The 22,256-nt window shown below is 46.1% G+C and overlaps 1 protein-coding gene across 1 annotated transcript in view; it reads left to right on the top strand.

Annotated features, from left to right (window-relative positions):
- Positions 1-22,256, top strand: part of MAP4K5 (mitogen-activated protein kinase kinase kinase kinase 5) — an 84,246-nt gene that overhangs the window by 12,654 nt on the left and 49,336 nt on the right. Inside the window, exon 2 of the mRNA XM_065404299.1 lies at positions 11,348-11,405. Coding sequence (XP_065260371.1) covers positions 11,348-11,405 — 58 coding nt within the window. The remainder of the gene's footprint in view (positions 1-11,347; positions 11,406-22,256) is intronic.

Raw genomic sequence — 22,256 nt, 5'->3', positions numbered from 1 at the left:
GCTCCCTACCCCTCCTCTCCTCACAGAAGAGAAGTTTCTAAAACTGACAAATCGATTTATCTGGGTATCAAGAATATCCTGAGTTGTTATGCTTACAAAAAAATTGGAAGAGATATTAAAGGTCATGCTCCAGGGCTTAAGGCAATCCATAACTATTAGAGATCAGGGTGAGGCCTAATGTGAGGGGCAGATTATCACATCCGCTCCTGCGGAGTTATTACACCTTCCTTAGAAGGGTCTAGTACTGGCCACTGTTGGGGAGAGGATATTGGACTTGGTGGACCTTGAATCTGTTCCAGTCTGGCGATTCCTACGACCCTGGTGCACTTCTCTTGCCTTTGAGATCTATGATTCTTTTGGAAACTCATTCCCCACCTTCATTTCTCAAAGGCCTGCTATAGAGTCCCAGGCAAGCAAGGAACCACTCGTCTTCATGACAGATTCTCTCTTTTTACTTCACTCGCAGGCCAGAGGAAGGTACTATGTTTCTCCTCTGAATTTGCTCTTGAGGATTTTGCCTAACCTGAAAGTAACTTCAGTAAGAAACCAACGGCCTGGTTTCCCAGAACTGTGCATTTAACTTGCCTGTGTGGTAACAAAGATTATGCATACAAGTGGCCAGTTAGATGCTTAGCTAGTTACTTGTCCATGGTATGTGAGTGCGCAGATTAGTCCTGGAGCTTTGCCATTGCCACTCAGTTCTGAAAATCAAGATGTCGGTATGAAAGCCAGTGGCACACCTCAGAGAGCACTCATGTCCTATGGATGAAGGTATGCTCCAGGAGGCAAGTCCTCCGTCAAAGAGAAGGCAGGCACTCAGTGTGTGGTCCCACAGAAGGCCAAGGGGATGGTGCCAGCTTGCAACAATTGCTTACCACAACTTCCCAGGAAGCACAGCAGCTTTACTTCAGAGATATGAGCTATGGGTAAGGAATGGTATCCTTAGCTTCTGTTTGTCAGAGGGTGGAGATGGATGGCAGGAGAGAGATCACTTGATCATTACCTGTTAGGTTCATTCCCTCTGGGACACCTGGCATTGGCCACTGTCAGCAGACAGGATACTGGGTTGGATGGACCTTTGGTCTGACCCAGTATGGCCGTTCTTACGTTCTTTTGACTCTAAATTTTCAAGATCCCAATCCCTACCCCACGGCCTCCATGCTCAGTCCCATTAAGACTCTCCCAGTACGGACCCGTCCTCTTCATAAGAAAATATCCAGAGCCACAGATTTGTCTCTGCATTCTGTTTTTTTTTTTTTTCCCCTCAATGTCTTGTAATGTTTTTACAATTTTTGTTTTAACCTGATTACAGCTAGAGTACTGAATGTACCCTGGTTTGGCACAAGTACGTGTACTTCCTGCATATGCGGAAGGAAGTTGTTTTCCTGGATTTAGAGTGACCCAGATGTCTTTTCAACATGTCAAGTTGACATTGCGGAGATGTGCGACGACAGGCTGTATTGTGGGAATAGATAGAGGAAGACGGGCTGGGGTGGAAAGATAGATTTGTGAGTAATTGGCATGGAGTGGTAGGTGAGGCTATGGGAGGGCTGTGATTACCTAGAGAAGAGTAAGGGGCTGAGGGTAGATCCCTGATGAACCCCTACAGAAGTTGAGAGGAGAGGACAGCTACCTATAAAAAGAGAGGCCCTGGAGGGGTGAACAGAGGTAAGAGGAGAACCAGCGAGGGTAGAGTAATGGAAGCCAAGGGACAAGAGGATGTTAAGAAGGTGGGTGCTGTCAAGAGTGTCAAAAGCAGCAGAGTAGAGGCTGATGAGGCTGGAATAAAGGGCTTACTCTTTGATCAAGAAGAGATTTTAAAAGCTCTGAGAACAGTTTCATTGGAGTGGTGAGGCTCCAGGATGGAGCTGGTAAGAGGTGCTCAAGGCAGTGGTTGTAGATGACATATTCTGTGAGTTTGGCGGTGAAGAATAAAAGATGGGGAGAGAAATGATGTTGAGGGGCTGCTTTATGAGGCTAGGAGAGATGAGGGCATGCCTGTATTGTCAGGACAATGAGCCCAAAGAGTGTGAGGGGTTTGAAATGGTGAGAGTGGGGGCAAGCGGGATGAGGAGGTGTGGGAGGTTAGAAGTGGAGAGCAGATGAGAAACCTCCATGTTGGTGACAGAGGAAGGAGGAGATCAAAGATGTATCTTGGAGAGACTCAAGGGATAGTCTGCAACAAAGGAGGAAGCAGGGTGGATACTTGGAGTGTGGAAAAAAAAGTCATGAGTATTAACAGATTAAAGGTTGTGAAAGCGGCAAAGGGGGTGAGTAGTAGAGGTCAGAAAGAAGGAACTTGGAAACTGAGATATCATGGAAGGAGCAATATTTAGCGAAGAACAGATCAAGCAAGCAGCCATTCTGGTGAGTGGGGCAGTTGATCCAAAGTTGGAGATCAAACAAGGATGTGATGGTGAGTTGGTTGGAGGCAAGGGTTTTTCAGATGGGATCTCCACATGGAAGTTGTTGCCACAGCAGTGGATGGGAGATTGACACCTGGATCTCCTCTCAGTGTTAGAGTGGAAGATGGTGGAACAGGAAAACTAGGAACATAAAGACTATAGCAGCTGTAGCTATGATGTTCAGCAAGTGAATTACTTCCCCCATTTTCCTCCTGACTTTGTCAACTCCCACAGCTCAGTAATTTAGATTGTAAATTCATCTGTGCTGGGATTGTCTCATTTTATTTGTAAGGCACTACGTACACCTGTCATGCTATATACATAACTGGTTCTGAAACAATCTTTTCCCTATTTATTTCTGATGGTTGAGTGGCCAGGGAACCCCACCTATAATATATTTTTCCATGTGCGGGGCTTGAGAGGAGTGGCCAGGGAATGTCCTACCTGGAATTATCATGTCCGTGATTTCCAGTATCCTCGGACAGCTTTTTAATGCCAATCCGAGCAATGCTTTTCAAGCCACAGTGAAAATCTTGTAATTTGGGTGGGCAATATGGAACTCGACAAAATAAAACCACAACCAACCTATGTGGAACAGTGCCTTGTGCTTTGAGAATCATATTGGGGGCATAGGTACAGTTTCAGTGATAAATGGGAAAGTATGTCCTTTCCATGGGTTTCTATCCTAATCCTGGCTCTGGTCTACATTACAAAAGTCATCACACAGTTTATCACAGGGGTGGGCAAACTTTTTGGCCTGCGGACTGCATCAGGTTTCCAAAATTGTATGGAGGGCAGGTTAGCAGAGGCTGTGCCTCCCTAAACAGCTAAGCGTGGCCCACCCCGCCCCCTCTCTGACCCCTCCTGCTTCTCACCCCCTGATGCCCCCCCCCGGGACTCCTGCCCCATCCAACCCCCAGAATCCCTGCCCCGACTGCCCCCCGCCGCCCCATCCAACTCCCCCTCTCCTTCCTGAGTGCCCCGCCCCCTGGGACCCCTGCCCCATTCAACCCTCCTGTTCCCCGCCCTCTGACTGCCCCGACCCCATCCACACCCCCGCTCCCTGACCACCACCCCGAACTCCCCTGCCCTCTATCCAACCCCCCTGCCCCCTTACCGCGCTGCCTGGAGCACTGGTGGCTGGCAGCGCTACAGCCGCACCGCCTGGCTAGAGCCAGGCCACGCCACCGCGCAGCACAGAGCACTGGGTCAGGCCGGGCTCTGCAGCGGCGCTGCCCCAGGAGCTCGCAGCCCCACCACCCAGAGCATTGTGCCGGCGGCGGAGTGAGCTGAGGCTGCGGGGGAGGGGGAACAGCGGGGAGGGGCCGGGGGCTAGCCTCCCGGGGCAGGAGCTCAGGGGCCGGGCAGGAGGGCCGGATGTGGCCCGCGGGCCGTAGTTTGCCCACCTCTGCTTTACCATGATTCTCAAGTATTAGAAAAGCTGCGTAAATGAGTTTCTGTACCTGGTAGCTTCTTGTCCCACTGCTAGGTCACCAGGGCAACTCTGAAATCACTGTTACTTAAGGGTATGTCTACACTGCCCACATTACAGCTGCGGCCGCGCTGTGACGTGGGCAGAGTAGACATGCTTTATCTCCTCTGCGCTCCCAGTGGTAAAGCTACCACCGCTCATTCGGGGTGGGGTTTTTTTTATCGCTGGGAAAACTCGGGGTGGTGTTTTTTTTCCCCACACCCCTGAACGACTAATGTTTTAGCGCTGAAAGTGGCAGTGTAGACACCGCCTTAAAAAGGAAACTGGTGGTTCTTTTATGTCCTTGGTGTATTCCCATTTGTGTTGTGGAGACAAGGGGCCCTTCTAGAAGGACAGTACTTGTTAGTACTGCATGAGCCACTGGCAGGCACTGGATGTTTGGAGCAGAGGGTAGAAAAGGCCTATGTAACTCCAGTTTCTTCCTTTCGGTGGCTAGCTGCAGATGTAGGGCCTTTCACTCTCTCTGCACAGAGTGACTTCTTGTATGTGTGTGTCTGATTTTTTAAGTTTTTTTTTAATTCAAGAGTTCCCCTTATTTTATCCGTCTTTATAGTTCAGCTAAATTGTGCCATAGCACACTAAATGTTTCCGGGGTCCAGGGATCCGTTAGCTATGGCAGATCGGCTTTGCAAGGATCTGGTGAAGGTCAGGTTTAAATAGTATGCGTCATGCTCCTTCGTGTTCCCTTAGGTTGAATCACATACTCATTGTTTGTTTTGCCTGCGGGAACCACATTCCCTGGATTTAATCGTGTCTTGGGCCTGTAGCAAGCGGAGTGGAGGCTCAATGTCTTAGAATCATAGAATATTAGTGTTGGAAGGGACCTCAGGAGGTCATCTAGTCCAACCCCCTGCTCAAAGCAAGACCAATCCCCAACTATATATATATTTTTTTGCCCCAGATCCCTAAATGGCCCCCTCAAGGATTGAACTCACAACCCTGGGTTTTGCAGGCCAGTGCTCAAACCACTGAGCTATCCCTCCCCAGTGAAGGCCTTCTGAGCCAAGTCCCTGGATCTGGCATCAGCTTAGCATCATAAGAATTGCCATGTTAATTCAGACCAATGGTCCATCTAGCCCAGTATCCTGTCTTCTGACAGCAGCCAGCGCCAGATACTTCAGAGGGAATTAACAAAAGAGGGCAATTAGCGAGTGATGGATCCCCTATCATCCAGTCCCAGCTTTTGGCAGTCGGAGGTTTAGGGACACCCAGAGCATGGGTTTGCCCACCCTACCATCTTGGCTAATAGTCATTGATGGACCTATCCTCCATTACCTTATCTCATTCTCTTTTGAACCCTGTTATAGTGTTGCCTTCACAACATCCTCTGGCAAAGAGTTCCACATGTTATCTGTGCATTGTGTGAACAAGTACTTTCTTATGTTTGTTTTAAACCAGCTGCCTATTACTGTAAGTGGTGACCCCTGGTTCTTGTGTTATGTGTGAAGGGGTAAATAACACTTCCTTATTTACTTTTTCCACACTATTCATGATTTTATTGACTTCTTATAGTATTCCTCTTTGTTGTCTTTTTTTCTAAGCTGAACAGTCCCAGTCTTTTTAATCTCTCCTCCTATGGAAGTTGTTCCATACCCTTCATCATTTTTGTTGCCCTTCTCTTAATATTTCCCAATTCTAATACATCTTTTTTGAGATGGGATGACCAAAAGGTGTGGGCATACCATGGATTTATAGAGTGATATCATGACATTTTCTGTCTTATTTATCCTTTTCCTAATTGTTCCTAACTTTAAGTTTCTTTTTTGACTGCCATTGCATAATGAGCAGTTGTTTTCAGAGAACTATCCATGATGACTCCAAGCTCTTTTTTGAATGGTAACAGCTAATTTAGACCCCATCATTTTGTGTATATATAGTTGGGATTATTTTTTCTAGTGTGCATTACTTTGCATTTATCAACATTGAATTTCATCTGCCATTTTGTTGTTCTGCCTCTGTGAAGGGATTGAGTAGGCTGCCTTGGGCTTCAAAGCTGGGCAAGTTGGGAACAACCCCAGCATTTAAAGAAATTGCTACCAGATTATCATGCTTATAGTTCTGAAGTCTCTGGCTGCTACCAAGCAGAAGCATTGAAGACCCAAGATCCAAGACATCAGCATAGATGTTTTAAAGGTTGACTTCAGCTTCTAAGTGAACTTAAAAAGACTTTTCATCAGAAACTGCAGAACATTGGTAAGGGATGCAAAAGGACACAAGGAAATGGCCGGCAGAGTCAAGGACAATAAAGAGTAGGGTTTTTTTAAGTATATTGGAACAAAAGGGAGTCAAAACAGTGATATTAGTCCAGTTCTTGATGGAAATGGTAGAACTGTCAATAATGCAAGAATGTTTAATAAATATTTCTGTGCAGTATTTGTGAAAAAGATAAATTATATAAACAAAGGATAATGAAATACTTTCAATTTCAACAGTAACTGATGAGGGGGTTAAACAGCAGCTATTAAAGTTAGACATTAAAAATCAGTAGGTCTGGATAACTTGCATTCAAGAATTTTAAAAGATCTGTGGAGGAGCTTTCTGGACTGTTAATGTTGATTCTCAGTAAATCTTGGAACACTGCGGAAGTTCCAGGGGACTGGAAGAAGGCAAATGTTGTTACAATATTTTAAAAAGGCTAAAATGGACAACCTGGATAATTATAGCCCTGTCAGTGTGACTTAAATCCTGAGCAAAATAATGGAACAGCTGATATGGGACTTGAGTCTAAAGCAGGGATCTCAAACTCAAATCACCACGAGGGCCACATGAGGACTAGTACATTGGCCCGAGGACCGCAACACTGAAACCTTTTCATACGATACAAAAGTATAGTCAAAAATGAAAAGAATGAAGAGTAATCTAGTATGCCATTAAAAGTCAATGTATTAACTTTTTAAAAACTGTAATGCGAAGAGGGGTTTTACTAAACTATAGACACCTGTAACTATTCCTTATGTGGTCAGTAACACTGATGATGATCTACACTAACAGTCTATCAACACAGCTGTAACGGCAGGAACTTTTTAAAGTAACTATTCATACAAAATACGTTGCCACTTTAACAAACATTCTTCCCAACTACTCTCAGCAAAGAATCATACATGCTGAACTTCATACCTCAGACTGCTCATCTAGTCCATGAGGCCCCGCCTCTTCCCACCCCTTCCCCAAAGTCCCGGCCCCGCCTCTTCTCCACCTCCTCCCCTGAGCATGCCACGTCCCCGCTCCTCCCCCCTCCCTCCTGGAAAGTCTTAAGTGCAGCCAAACAGCTGTTTGGCAGCAGGAAGCGCTGGGAGGTAGGCAGAGGAGCGGGGATGTGACACGCTTGGGGGAATGGTGTCGAGGGGGAGAGGAGCTTGGCTGCCGGTGGAGTCAGCACCTATGGCAGACTGCAGGAAATAACTCTGTGGGCCGCGTGTTTGAGACCCCAGGTATAAAGAATTAAGAGGGTAGTATAATGCCAATCAAGATAGGGTTTATGGAAATGTACACCTCTACCCCGATATAACGCTGTCCTCGGGAGCCAAAAAATCTTACCGCGTTATAGGTGAAACCGTGTTATATCGAACTTGCTTTGATCCGCCGGAGTGCACAGCCCCACCCCCCCGGAGCGCTGCTTTACCGCGTTATATCCGAATTTGTGTTATATCGGATCGCATTATATCGCGGTAGAGGTGTATTTGTATTATCATAGCACGTAGAGCCAAGCCCCAGTCATGGATCAAGACTCCCTTGTGCAAGGTGCTGTACAAACACAGAACAAGAAGACAGCCCTTGCCTTCAAAGAGCTGACAATCTAAGTATAAGACAAGAGACAACAAATGAATACAGACAGACCCATGGGGGAGGACAAGGAAATACTACAGTATGACTGGCAGTGGTCTCCGCACATCAGCAGCTGAACCATTGCCAAGTTTTTTGTAGGCCTTGCAGCTAAGGAGAGTTTGATAATGAGGTTGGTCTGTGGATGTTTACGGGAGCTTCTCCCAAGCATGAGGGGCAGCAGGGGAGAAAGCATGAAAGTGTTTGTTTGAAAATTTAACAAGTGGGTGGTGAAGGCTGGGATCATGGGCCGATCAGAGGCGGGAATCAACTTTTTGATACTGAATGAGATATGATAAGTAGGGTTGGGACAGATTGTGAAGTGCCTTGAAAGTAAAGACAAGTCGTTTATTTTTGATCTTGTCTAACTGGATATCTTTTTGTGGAGATTACAGTTTTGTTTGATAATGGTAATAGTGTTGATGTAATATACTTAGACTTCTGTAAGGTGTTTGACTTGGTACCTCACAACATTTTACTTAAGAAGATAGAACAATACAAAGTCAATATGGAACATATTAAATAGTTCAAAAACTGGCTAAAAGCTGATAGGTCTCAAGATGCAATTGTAAACACCCACATCTAGTGGGTTTCTGCAGAGTTTGGTTCTTGGCCCTGTGCTTTTTAATATTTTTTATCAATGATCTGGAAGAATGTAAAATTATTACTGAAAGTTTGCAGATGGCACAAAGATTGGGGGAGGGGTAAATAACGAAGAGGACAGGTCACTGATAGAGAGCAATCTGGATTGCTTGGCAGGGCCTCCCAGAGGATTCAGGGGGCCTGGGGCAAAGCAATTTCGGGGGCCCCTTACATTAAAAAAAAAAAGTTGCAATATTGTAGAATACTATATTCTCGTGGGGGCCTGGGGCAAATTGCCCCACTGCGCCCCCTCTCCCCCCCCCCCCCGGATGGCCCTGTTGCTTGGTAAGCAGGGCATGAGCAAATAATCTACAGTTCAGTATGTCAGGCTGTACGTCTAGGAACAAAGATGCAGGCCTTACTTACAGGCTAGGGGACTCTCTCCTGGGAAGCAGAGACTCTGAAAACGGCCGGGGTGGGGCATGGTAGATGATTGGCTGAACATGAGCTCGCAGTGCAACGCTGCAGTCAGAAGGGCTAATGCAATCCTTGGATGTATACGTGGAATATTGTGTCCAGGTCGGGCGTCCGCAATTCAAGAATGAGGGTGAAAAATTAGGATTCGAAGAAGTGCCACAAGCATGACTGTAAAACTTGCCTTATAATGAGAGAGTCAAGGAGCTCAATCAATGTAATTTAACAGAAATCTGATGAGCCCGCTATTATTAATCTAGCACACAAAGGTATAACAAAGTCCAGTGACTGGAAGTTGAAGCTAGACAAATTCAGACCAGAAATAAAGTGCAAATTTTGAACAGTGAGGATAATTAACCATTTGGAACAACTTACTCCAAGGGTTGTGGTGGAGTCTCTGTCACTGAAAATTTCTAAATCCATATTGGATGTTTTTCTAAAAGATCTGCTCTGGTTCAACCACAGCTATAGGATTTGAAGCAGGGATTAATTCAGGGAAGTTCTGTGGTCTGTGTTATGCTGGAGGTCAGACTAGATTATCACAATGATCCTTTTGGCTTTAAAAGCTGTGAATCAGTGCCAGGCACTTTCAGAATGCCAAAGAAGGTTGGCAGACTGCATCCTATCTAATTGACATTTGCATAACATCCCTGTAGCAATGGCAGCTATTGCTTACATGGAAAAGTAGTATCAGGAAAGGATGTAGTGTGTTGTATGTTTCAGCTTCTAAGAAATGCAATTGAACAGCTGGAAGCAAAGAGGGAAAAGCCAACACTATGTGATCAGCTATTTCTCAGGGGACACCAGTAAGCGCGTCATGGGTCACAGTGTGAACAAATCTGTCCTTGGTCTCTTATGGGAATCTCCATATTTCCTAATGGTATTGTCAGGCCTACAGTGTCAAGAAGACCCTTATCCTGTATTCTGACCAAGTCACTCTACCTTCTGGCTTGGACACAGGACGCAGACTACTTCTGCGCTGATTCACGCTGTCAAAGTACAAAGGGATTCTCCTGCACTCTAGAAAGCCAGTTAATGTGAAAGGTTATTCTCAGAAGTGGAGAAAGTTTCCTCTGTGGGGAGTGGATAACAATCTATGTTCCGCCTCCGTATCTTCTCTTTTGGGCTATTCGCTCAGCCTCTTCTTGTCTTCAGTCGAGCTGCACTTGTCTACCATCTCAGCATGTCACTTGCAGTGGATGGTTGTGCGACCTTTAGTTGCCTGACAACCACCGTATTTTGAAAGGGCTGGTGGTTGCCATCTGTAGGTTCGAGGATCTGTCCTGACATGGAACCTTGACTTAGTGTTGACAAAGATGAGGGATTCACCTTTAAAGTCCTTGGGCTAGTGCTCCTTATTCCCCCCCAGTGTTAAAATCAGCATTGCTAATCTGAGGGAGGAGTGCGTTGTATGCTTCAAGGGTTCAGCCTCCCTTCTCCTCATTCCAGGGGGATGAACTTGCTCTGTATCCTCATCCTAAATTCTTGCTAAAAGCGGTGTCCGAATTTCATCCATCTCAGGTTATTTATCTCCCAAATTCCTCCTGTAACGTCACTCCATATCCAGGGTGCCCAGGGAAATGTGTGTTTCTATTTTGGATGGGGATAAAACAACTAGGGATAGAATTCTTGTAACCTTTGGATGATCAGTGGAAAGGAGATGCCGATTCCATTCAGCACCTGCCTAAGTGAATTAGGCTGTACGTCAAAACTAATATACCTTAGCGAGGGTGACAGCACCTGGGTGACTTAGTGCTCACTTTACTAGAGCTAAGATCGCATTAATGAAATCCCTGTGAAATGTTTCCATCATAGAAATCTGCAAGGCTAATACCTGGGGTTCTAATAATGTCTTTGTGCAGCACTACTCTCTTAACTTGGCATCTAGATCTTATACTTTGAGAGAGCAGTTCTGTGATCCGTAATTAATTCAGCCTACCTTCCCTGAGGGCTGAACTGCTCGCTAGACTCTCACAAGCAGGACAACGCAGAGGCTGCTGCGGAGTGAAGATTAAGGTTGCTTATAAGAAACAGTGGCTATTTTAAGAGTGTTGCCTCTGCATAGTCTCACTGCTCAGCTACCTTCCCCTCTTCATATGAGTTCTACTTGCATAATGCTCTGGGGGTTAGTGGTAGGAAATGAGAGAGTGGGGACTGCACAGTCCTTTATAACCTCACCTCTGAGCAATTGGTGCTGCAAGAGGCTGCTGGTGCAATCCAGACAGGCTCCAAAAGGTTCCCACTTCAGCAGCCCTGAGGAGTACATCCCACAAGCATGAATGTGTAGAGGCAGCAGTTGCAGGTAACTAATGGTATTTTTCTGAGCTTGATTAGGGTAAGTGTTAGCACATTGGTGGCACCCCAAGACCCCAGCCAGGATTAGGGCCTATTGTGCTTGGAGCTGTACAACCATAGAAATAGACAATCTCTGCCCCAGAGGGCTTGCAATTAATTGCATTGTGCTGTACTATAATACAAGGCTTCACTACGTATAAGGCCATTGTTTATAAGGCCATTGTTTATAAGGCCCTTGCATTATGATTAAATATGTCTTAACTTTTTCTTATTTTAGGCCAGAAAGCTTCATACAGGAGAGTTGGCTGCTGTAAAAATTATCAAGTTAGAGCCAGGTAAGTTTTTTGCATTTTTTCCAAGTACTGTTGGGAGGCATGTGATCTGTCATTAAACATTGCCAGTTCCCCTGTATATTTGTTTTCACACAGCAGTAATAGGGCATTTGCATTTTATTACCATTCGCTGAAAAAATGGTGGTTGCAGTAGTTTCAGTGGTTAGGTTTCAGGAAACGCTACAGAATTATTTAAAGTGTGGTACACAATTACCTTTGGTTATTTCCTTTTTGTTGTTTCTCCTTCGTTCTTATCTATTTTATCTACCAGCTATTAATTTATAGCAGTAAGGTTTGTTTTATTAGTTTAAAGGCAAGCTTGAGGACAAGGGGCATTTCCCCCCCCCATAAACTGTTACAGAATAGCCTGTACATTAATGTTTTAATTCCTGTTTACAGAGCTAGTGTTCAAACCTCTCCTGCAGGCACCCCCCCCCCAAAAAATATTCTATGAGAGAGGCAGAGAGGAACAGGCAGTGTAGCTGCCTTCCATCCCTCCTGTCCCTCACCTCCACCAAGCTTCCTGCTAGCGATGCTTTCCTGGGCAGCCATGACTTCCTGTCCCAGTTCCTTTGATTGCAGCCTCCTCAGTTCCCATGGTCTGCATGAGTCATTGTGTGAGAGCAGAGAGGTAAGGGGCAGTGCAAATTCAGATTGGGGGAATTGGCTAATACCCATCTAGCTGTGTTAGGAAAGCCAGTCTCTCACACCCCGGCATGTTAACGTGCTGCCATTTTTCTATCCTGGGCTGATGAGAGCGCTGTAGATTTTATCCTACCACCACCCTATCCCAGCGCAAAAGATAAGTCACTGCCCAGGATAGCTGTCGATCTGAAATCTGACCGTGGAGTCCTGCATGGAAATTGAGATGGGACAATTAACCTATTCCTGGAGTGTGAGAGAATTCCAACTCCTCTCCCAAAATATAATCTGTACCACCTCTGAGTGTGCAGGGTTAATATCCCACTTCTTGCTCCCCTCTTCACTTTCAAATCCCTCCTCATAATTATCTTCCACGTATCCTTTCTGTGTTTGTCACCCCACAACTTGCTCAGCCTGGTCTCTTGCCCCATGATTTGTGTGGGATGCAGAACCTTCTTTGTTGAAGGCTGCAGCTCTGCAGTGTGCTCTTCCCATACATCAGTTTGTTTTTGTGGCCTTCTTCAGGGAAGGAGTACAGACTTGGGGTTGGGGGGGGGGGAAGAGCACATATGTGAGGGGTTTAGTGTGTGTGTGTGAGAGAGAGCACGTGCTCGCACTCATGAGTGAGATGTGGATTTTATGTTTGCTGTTTCCTGGATTTCATTTTTAACTGTAAGGCACCCACCAGTTATGAGCAATGGATACCTAGAAATTAAAATGTATTTGTTGTCTGTAGAACCCAGCTTAAAAATTAGTAAGGCCTTCTTGGAGGTCAGGCTAGATGGTCATGATGACATTTCTTCACACAATGCACAGTCAACCTGTGGAACTCCTTGCCAGAGGATGTTGTGAAGGCCAAGACTATAACAGGGTTTAAAAAAGAACTAGATAAATTCATGGAGGATAGGTCCATCAATGGTTATTAGCCAGGATGGGCAGGGATGGTGTCCCTAGCCTCTGTTTGCCAGAAGCTGGGAATGGGGCAACAGGGGATGGGTCACTTGATGATTACCTGTTCTGTTCATTCCCTCTGAAGCACCTGGCATTGGCAACTGTTGGAAGACAAGATACTGGGCTAGATGGACCTTTGGTCTGACCCAGTATGGCTGTTCTTATGTCCCTTCTGACCTTAAAATCTGAGTCTTCTGCAAATCCAGCCCAGCGCATGTCTGACTAGGTTTGGATGATTAGAACTTCCTATTCCAATGGCGGTGGCTCTGACAGCCCCTGCATCATGTTACATAAACACCTTAATTCTGGTAGTCACACTCTTGGAGCCTATTTATCCCAAACTAGAGCTAATTACCTGCTTAGATATTGGAGAAGTAGAGAACTGGGACCCAGGAGACCTGGAGCCTTTCCCAGTTTTGTTTCTGTCTTGCTGTGTCACTTGGGACAAGTCACTTCACCTTTCTGTGCCTCTTGTCCTCAACTCTTTCTGATTTCTCTGTTCAGACTGTAAGCTCTTTGGCATAGGGACGGTCTCGTATTTGGTGTCTATACAGAGCCCAGCACAATGGAGGCTTGATCTCAGTTGGGGCCTCTAGTTATGTGCTGCTGCTACTAGCAATTGTTCATTGGCAAAATAGGAAGTTCTTGTTTACACATATAAAATACAGCTAGGGCTCTTTCTAATTATGTGATGTTAAAGGAGAGGAAAACAGAGTCAACATTAGTTTATACATAGATTCTAGTCAGCTTTATCCACCCACGTTTTCTTTTAGATCATACATCGAGAGGCACTAAATCTTTCTTCCCATACCCTCAGCTGATGTACCCTAAATTGTAATCTCAACTGGGGGCGTCAGCACTTACTGCAGAGAGTAGATGAGCCCCAACAGGTCCTGCCAGCCTGTAGTGGGAGAGTTAAAGACCAAAGTGCTTGGCCCAAAGACAGGGCAGGGCAATGTTTTTTTACGGAGAAGAGTGGGGTGGATTCAGCCTATGATGAATGCAGTAAAACTGGCCCCCTTAAGCCCTTAGGTTTCTGCTCCTGATCCACATGAAATAGACCAGATGCTTGTATGTTTTTATGTGCTGCTTGGAAAGCTGTGAGCAGAGGCAGGGACTTAATCCTCTGCTGTTAGAGGGAGGTGTGGGGAGGGAAAAAACCTTCAGAAGCTAGAGATTGTCCCTGCTGTGCTCTTCACTTTGAGTAGCAGAGTGAAACATACAACCATGTGACCCATTTCACTGCTGCTACAGTAGAACACTACTGTAATTAGCAGTGGTGATTATAGCTTTGTAAATTTCGCTGTACTGCTAGCCTGACTTGTCTCAGGCAAGTGACCACTTTTCAAGTGTTTTAGATAACTACAAACCATTGCTAGCATGAGTGCCTTCTTCGGAGATGCTTGCACAGACTGCTGGTGAAGACCTTGTGGGGGTATTATTTTTAAGGCTGGATTACAGTATTTCTTTATTCTCTGGAGTGTTTGCTCACATGGCCTCAATGATGCAGTCTAGTTAGAATGCAGCAGCTCACATCCTTGCAGGTAGACGTGGCTGTCTCAACATATCACTCTCATCTTGTAAAAAAAATCTCTGCATTGGCTCTGGGGGAGATTTTGTATTTATATAAAGTTTTTTGACTTATTTTGAAAGTTTTGAATGGATGTTGTCCAATATATTGGGGTGTTTCAGATTAAACAGTAGTCAGGCTGTAGTACTGTCAGCCCTGGCATCAGGTCAATGCGAGAAACTCTACCAATTAATCTTGGAGCTCTTGCAGAGAATACAACTCCTTTTAACCCAAACCCAGAGTGTAGCAAATATGCTATCTTCAGTACAGCATTGAAGACATTTGATATCTAAGCAGGCAGAATGGAACATTTGGTGGTTGAGGTAGGGGGCTAAGTCTTTGCATTTAGACCAGAGGACACAGCTAGAGATGAGATTGATAATATGCTGTTAAAGATTCTGAATGTTGCTGTCACTAGAGAAATGAAGGAGCTTGGCTAACTTTGAGTTCTGTACAGTCCTTTTCAGCTGAGAGGGATGGTCACCATAATAGGGAACCTCAGAGGTGAGGAAGCAACTGAGGAAAACAAAGAATGATGGGGCAAGTGATTCATATATTCATAGAATCCAAGGCCATAAGGGACCACTGTGATCATCTAATCTGACCTCATGTATCACACAGGACAGAGAACTTCCCAAGCAGATCTTTTAGAAAAACATCCAATTTTGATTGAAAAATTGTTAGCAATGGAGAATCCACCACGACCCTGGGTAAATTGTTCCAATAGTTAATTACTCTCACAGTTAAATGTATGCCTTATTTCCAGTCTGAATTTGTCTAGCTTTAACTTCCAGCCATGTGCACTGAATCAGAGGTGAAAAGAGGCTGCCCAAAATCAGGTGGTAGCTGAGAAATTCTCACTGTTGTATGGGACCCATGGAGAAGACAACCCAGAGAAAGAAACTGCTTAATTTTAGGATGGGAATGGTTTGTGTTTTGTTCCCATAACCAATCTAATGGTAATAATTGGATTAGTAGGCAAAAGAAACATGGAAATAAAACCAAGGTTGCAAAATTGTTAAATCTCTTCTTCCACCTGCTTGTCCCCTTCCTCTAAACAAAGGAAACTACCCCCACCCCCACCCCGTTTAGAAGGCTTCAGTCCTGAATTTGTTTGAACTTCTGTGCAGTGTGCTAGCTCAGCTACCCCTGTTACTTAGACAGTACTAATAAAATCGGACTAGACAGTGTTTTTCACTTCTTTTGGCACAGACTTTGGAGAGCATTTAGCCAAAAATATTCTGGCACACTAGTGACATTTCCCAACATTCACTGAGTTCAAATGCTTCACATAACTTGAGAGCCAGCTCGATTTCAGAAACTAATTCTAACTGTACTCAGTATTTTCAAGAGACCTGCGCAGAAGCCAAAATTATGTGAGACACAAAATCCACTTCCTTGTATGGATTTAGCAGATGAACTGATGGAATAGTAGATGCAGAAGGACAATTATTTATCAGTATGATTCTTCTCTGCAGAGCCTTCTCTTTAGGAAAATACAGTAAAAATTACTTTTGAATTTAATGGGAATCTACATCGCAAATACTGCTGTACCATTAAATAAAAACACTGGGAATATTTGACATATGTTAGTAATGCTCTAAATAAACCCCTTTACAAATTTACTGAAGTATCTAGTTGCTAGTTTTCATTTGGTTTAGGGAGAATTGGTCTGATGTCTTTATTTTTCTTGTAGAAATATTCTGTTTGGGGCAAAAGAAGCTAGTTATTGTATTTTAAGTTGGACTATTGATGTATCTTGTACTATGTTGATTGAAGTTGGAAGTTCAGAGATTTTAATGCCATAGCAAATAACTGTCCACATGTGTGGTGTTTGGTTTTCATAAATTCAGAACAGGGTGTTTTGTTCACAATATTAGTTTCTGCACTTTGTGATCCACATTCTGAAGTCACTTACTTTCATTTTAATATTTGATCACATCTGTTGACTATTACAGCCAGATCCTCAACCACTGTTCTGGCCTCTTTGGGCCATTCTGCAGTACGTAGGAGCTGGAAAGCTGCCTTAATAAGGAATATGTTGGGGATTGAAAGAGGGTGGGGAGATATTGTTGGGATGACCATTGTATACTCTGGCAATCCCTAGCTGTGTAGTAGCCCCTAGGGGGCCCGTTACCAGCTGGTGTAAGTAGGGGCAACCCTCAGCCAACTTTAACTTAACATGTGGCTGAACTGGCCCTAGCAGCCCTCAAGATTGGAGGCGTATGAAAATGGCTTTAAATTACCTTTGATTCTCCACGACCACCTTGTGCTGAGCGTAACCTCGCTGGACTTAAGAATCTGGTCCTTAGTGTGTGACCATGTTCTTTTTTTTTTTTTTTTTAAAAGGCTTCATGAGCTATGAAGTGGTATGGTGTTGGCCCTGTAGCCTTTCACTTCTGACACCTGGATTCAAATGCTGACTCTTAGTCTGGTCCCATTCTAACCCTGGTCGATATCATTTCACTAAATGAGACCACTATGCAATTTGACATGATAGATCATTCTTCGCTTATGACATACCCAGAACTGGAATGGGATGTTTCAGGGCAGTTTTAGGGGCACACTGGAGTTGTTTGAGAGAGACCGCATCTTAGAGTAAGGTGTAGTGTAAGCAAGTTGATTGATATGGTTGGAGGTGGTTCATTGTCAGGGTGGGCCAGGACTCTGAACTGGCACTGAGCATTCTCTCTCTCTCGAGGGCTTGGCTGGCTCATTCTTTCTTGCATAGGCAGGGGTCTAACTGATGGCGATAGACGGGGTCGGGCAGGAATTCTCCCCCAGGTCAGACAGGCAGTGGTCTTGTGGGTTTTGTCACCTTCCCTGCAGCATGTGGGTGTGGGTTACTTGCCAGGATTATCTGGGTATAACCATTTCCCTGCCATGTGGAGGCCTCAAGCACTGATGCCCCTCAGTCCTGCCTATTCTCTGCCTCTGGCACATAGTGGCCTAATCTCCTGTGGGCTGTAATACTTTGGTCTTATTTATGTAGTTGGGTTAGTTTAGGGCGCTGGGTGGGGTTAGTGGGGTGTGATATACAGGAGGTCAGACAAGGTGATCTAGTGCTCCCTTCTGGCCTTAATCTCTGTGACAGTAACCTTCAGCTTCATCAGCACCAAATTCAAACAGCTTTTGAACAAACCAGCCTGTCTTCAGGATATACAGAAGGCAAAACAGAAGCAACACAGTGTTTTTAATTGCTATTTATGATGCAGAAGGCATGCGGTAATGCACTGTTTTATTTAAATTAATGCAATAAAAATACCAAGTGCTCTGAAACGTATTTCTTGAAATCTGGTGTCATTTTATTAGTTTGATTATTACATATTATGCATCTTTCTACTGTGTTCTCACAATTAACTGTTCTTATGTCAGATAGCTAACGTGTCTAGGTTATGTTTTCCATTCTCAGCTTAACCTTTTACTGACTGTGAAGGGGCACTCACCTCTTGAGTGCCTCATTGTGGCTGGGAGTGGTATTGCAGTCCTGCTCTCACCCCAATGCCTCCTGTAAGCTGCTGGCTGACCATGGTGGGTCCTGAGTGGCATGGCCCTCCAGCCGAGTCACAAAGTCTGAATGACACCCTTCCAGGGTCTTAAAGAGTCAGTTAACAGTCTATTTGCTCTCACTAGGGTCTTCAGCCCTGGCTCTGGGCCACTTAAATTCAGCCCTTTGTTCAGGCTCCCAAATAAGCTCCATCCCCTTCTTGGGGTTTATGCCACTTTGTGTGTGGCTAGGAGGGGAGTCCGGACCCACCACTAATATCAGCTCCAGCCCAAGGATCCTATAAACAGCAGCCATGTGTAGTGCTTGATTCAATTCATTGCTGCTTCTTCCCTGAGCCTCTTCCTACCTGGGCCCTGTAGGTTCACCGTTATTTCAGTGCTAAGTTTCTTAGGTTCTCTCCCTGCAATCTCAGCTATGAAAAACGCAGCCAGAAAACAAACTTTGGCTGTCCCTCAGGTCCCTTTGCCCAAAGAGGAGTGTCCTTCCTCATCTCTGTCATTCCAGGTGGGAACTGACCTTCTAAGGCCAGGCAGCTCCTTTTATCTGGACTGGCAGGGCCTGATTGGCTGTTGCTAGCCTCTCTAGCCCTTGGAGGATTGGGTCTATGGTTTCCAAAATGGTTGCTCTGGATTCTCTTCTTTAGGTAAGATTGGAGAACCCACCTTTGCTGCTCTTTTCCTCTCAGCTCGCCACTTCTTGGTGCGGGGGGGGAGGGGGGATTGTAGAACTGCGAGGCCCAGCAGGGAGTTGCAGAGGCCGAACACACCCCATCACAGACTTGTACAGAATTAATGAAATCAAGAAGGCAGCCAGTGTGGGAAGTGATTGAGGACAAGATGAAACTGGGAGGAAAGTTGGGCATGAGACAGTTCAGAAAACAGAATGGAAAGCATGAGACTTGGGAAGAAGGCAGACTAGGGGGACGTGTCCGCTGTTCCATGGATGTGCCAGGTTCAGGGGCCTGAATGCATATGGAGGAGGGAGGGAAGTAATGGGATCCAGTGGTTTGAGGTGAGACTAATTGTGTTATACTCCCAGAGCCTCCCATCCACTGATGCTTCCCTGGGCAGAGTCCCTGAAGCCACTCAAACTGACTGCCTCATGCAGTTCTTTCTAGTAATCCCACTGAGCGGGGCTGGCAGGCTGCTCCCTAGCTCACTAACAGCCCGGGGGAAGGGTTGACAGGCATCAGCACATCTCAGAGGGATCATGTGTCTGACCGCTCTGAAGGAACTCTAAGATGGAGGCCAGTAGGCCAAAGACAACCTCCTCCCCCATCAACAACAACCACAGCTTGACTTTATCCCTTGGGAAGAGTCTCATTCTACTCCACCCATCCTCTAGCCAGGACCAGCGTCCAGCTGCCTTACACAGGAGTGAGAGGCACAAGGTGATCCCGCAAATCTCCTAGACATTAGAGGGCCCATGAAGGGAACCTTGGGCACAGCACTGGGGTTCTGGAAAGCTAGACCTGTCCAAGGGGGTGATATATGCAGCATTGTTATGGCTGTGTCGGCCCCCGGATATTAGAGAGACTATTAGAGAGACAAGATGGATGAGGTGATATCTTTTATTGGACCAACTTCTGATGGTGGGAGAGACAAGCTTTCGAGCTACACAGAGCAAAAGTTAAAGCTGCTGTAATGATCGGTTCTGAATAGATTTTATGTCAGCTTAGATGACAAGCAACGTGGTTACAATCAGAAGCCAGATACCTGCACATATCTCTGGAAGGGGAGATCAAAGCACTAAATTCCACTTTAAAAGAAAAATCTGCACATTGTGAAACCTACATCCGTCATCGGCACAGATCGGACCCCTGATTGGATTCACACATTGGGTTTGGAATGATTTTTTTTTTTCTAATATTGAATGGGATGGGGAGATCTCTGTAAATTTCTCTAGGGGTTTAGTGAGATCTGGATATTGTACCTTGGGGTATGTCTACACTACGAAATTAGGTCGAATTAATAGAAGCCGGTTTTATAGAAATCGGTTGTATACAGCCGATTGTGTGTGTCCCCACATAAAATGCTCTAAGTGCTCTAGTCGGCAGACCGCGTCCACAGTACCGAGGCTAGCGTCGACTTCCGGAGCATTGCACTATGGGTAGCTATCCCACAGTTCCCGCAGTCTCCGCCGCCCATTGGAATTCTGGGTTGAGATCCCAATGCCCGAAGGATGCAAAACAGTGTCGCGGGGGGTTCTGGGTACATGTCGTCAGGCCCCTCCCCCTCCGTCAGAGCAACGGCAGACAATAGATTCGCGCCTTTTTACCTGGGTTACCTGTGCAGACAACATACCACGGCAAGCATGGAGCCCGCTCAGCTCAGCTCACCGTCACCATATGTCATCTGGGTGCCGGCAGACGTGGGACTGCATTGCTACACAGCAGCAGCAGCTAACTGCCTTTTGGCGGTAGACGGTGCAGCATGACTGGTAGCCTTCATCGGCGATCTGGGTGCTGGCAGCCGTGGGGCTGGCAGCCGTAGGGCTGCATTGCACCAGCTCCTTGCCTTTTGCCTTTTGGCAGTAGATGGTGTATTACGACTGGTAACAGTCGTCATCGTACAGCAGTGGCTGGAACTCCGTATGTCCCCCAGTCCCCCATCCCCCCCAGTCATATTCTGCTGCCTTCACAATGACGATGATGGCTATCAGTCGTAGTTACCTATTACAAGTTGGATCATCGCACATTAGCAGAGTCTTCCCTGAGCAGCAGATCGTGCAATAGGCCTGAAGGCCATCGTCATCATACAGGAACTGCCAAGCGCCCAGTATTTGCTGCCAAGCACCCAGAAGATGCCGAGGGCTATCAGTCATGCTGCACCGTCGTCTTAAGATGTAAAAAATAGATTTGTTCTGTATTCATTTGCTTCCCCCTCCCTCCGTCAAATCAACGGCCTGCTAAACCCAGGCTTTTGAGTTAAATCTTTGGGGGGGGCCATTCTGTGTGACAGTTGTGTGTGTTTCTCCCTGATGCACAGCCACCTTTGTTGATTTTAATTCCCTGTACCTGTACGCCATGTTGTCACTCGCCCCTCCCTCCCTCCCTCCCTCCCTCCTTCCCCTGGTCCGTCAGATACTAGTTTTGCGCCTTTTTTCAGACCAGACGCCATAGCTAGCACTGGGATCATGGAGCCCGCTCAGATCACCACGGCAATTATGAGCACTATGAACACCATGCGCATTGTCCTGGAGTATATGCAGAGCCAGAACATGCCAAAGCTAAACCAGGACCAGCCGAGGAGGCGATTGCAGCGCGGCGACGAGAGTGATGAGGAAATTGACATGGACATAGACCTCTCACAAGGCACAGGCCCCAGCAATGTGGAAATCATGGTGTTACTGGGGCAGGTTCATGCCGTGGAACGCCGATTCTGGGCCCGGGAAACAAGCACAGACTGGTGGGACCGCATCGTGCTGCAGGTGTGGGACGATTCCCAGTGGCTGCGAAACTTTCGCATGCGTAAGGGCACTTTCATGGAACTTTGTGACTTGCTTTCCCCTACCCTGAAGCGCCAGAATACCAGGATGAGAGCAGCCCTCACAGTTGAGAAGCGAGTGGCAATAGCCCTGTGGAAGCTTGCAACGCCAGACAGCTACCGGTCAGTCGGGAATCAATTTGGAGTGGGCAAATCTACTGTGGGGGCTGCTGTGATCCAAGTTGCCAGGGCAATGAAAGACCTGGTGATATCAAGGGTAGTGACTCTGGGAAACGTGCAGGCCATAGAGGATGGCTTTGCTGCAATGGGATTCCCAAACTGTGGTGGGGCCATAGACGGAACCCATATCCCTATCTTGTCACCGGAGCACCAAGCCACCGAGTACATAAACCGCAAGGGGTACTTTTCAATGCTGCTGCAAGCCCTGGTGGATCACAAGGGACGTTTCACCAACATCAACGTGGGATGGCCGGGAAAGGTACATGATGCTCGCGTCTTCAGGCACTCTGCTCTGTTTCGAAAGCTGGAGGAAGGGACTTTCTTCCCGGACCAGAAAATAACCGTTGGGGATGTTGAAATGCCTATCGTGATCCTTGGGGACCCAGCCTACCCCTTAATGCCAGGGCTCATGAAGCCGTACACAGGCTGCCTGGACAGGAGTCAGGACCTGTTCAACTACAGGCTGAGCAAGTGCCGAATGGTGGTGGAATGTGCATTTGGACGTTTAAAAGCGCGCT

This window comes from Emys orbicularis, chromosome 4 (genome assembly GCF_028017835.1).
Source record: "Emys orbicularis isolate rEmyOrb1 chromosome 4, rEmyOrb1.hap1, whole genome shotgun sequence".
NCBI lineage: Eukaryota > Metazoa > Chordata > Testudines > Emydidae > Emys > Emys orbicularis.
The sequence above is the reverse complement of the archived record's forward strand: the minus strand, read 5'-3'. Positions and strand labels throughout refer to the sequence as shown.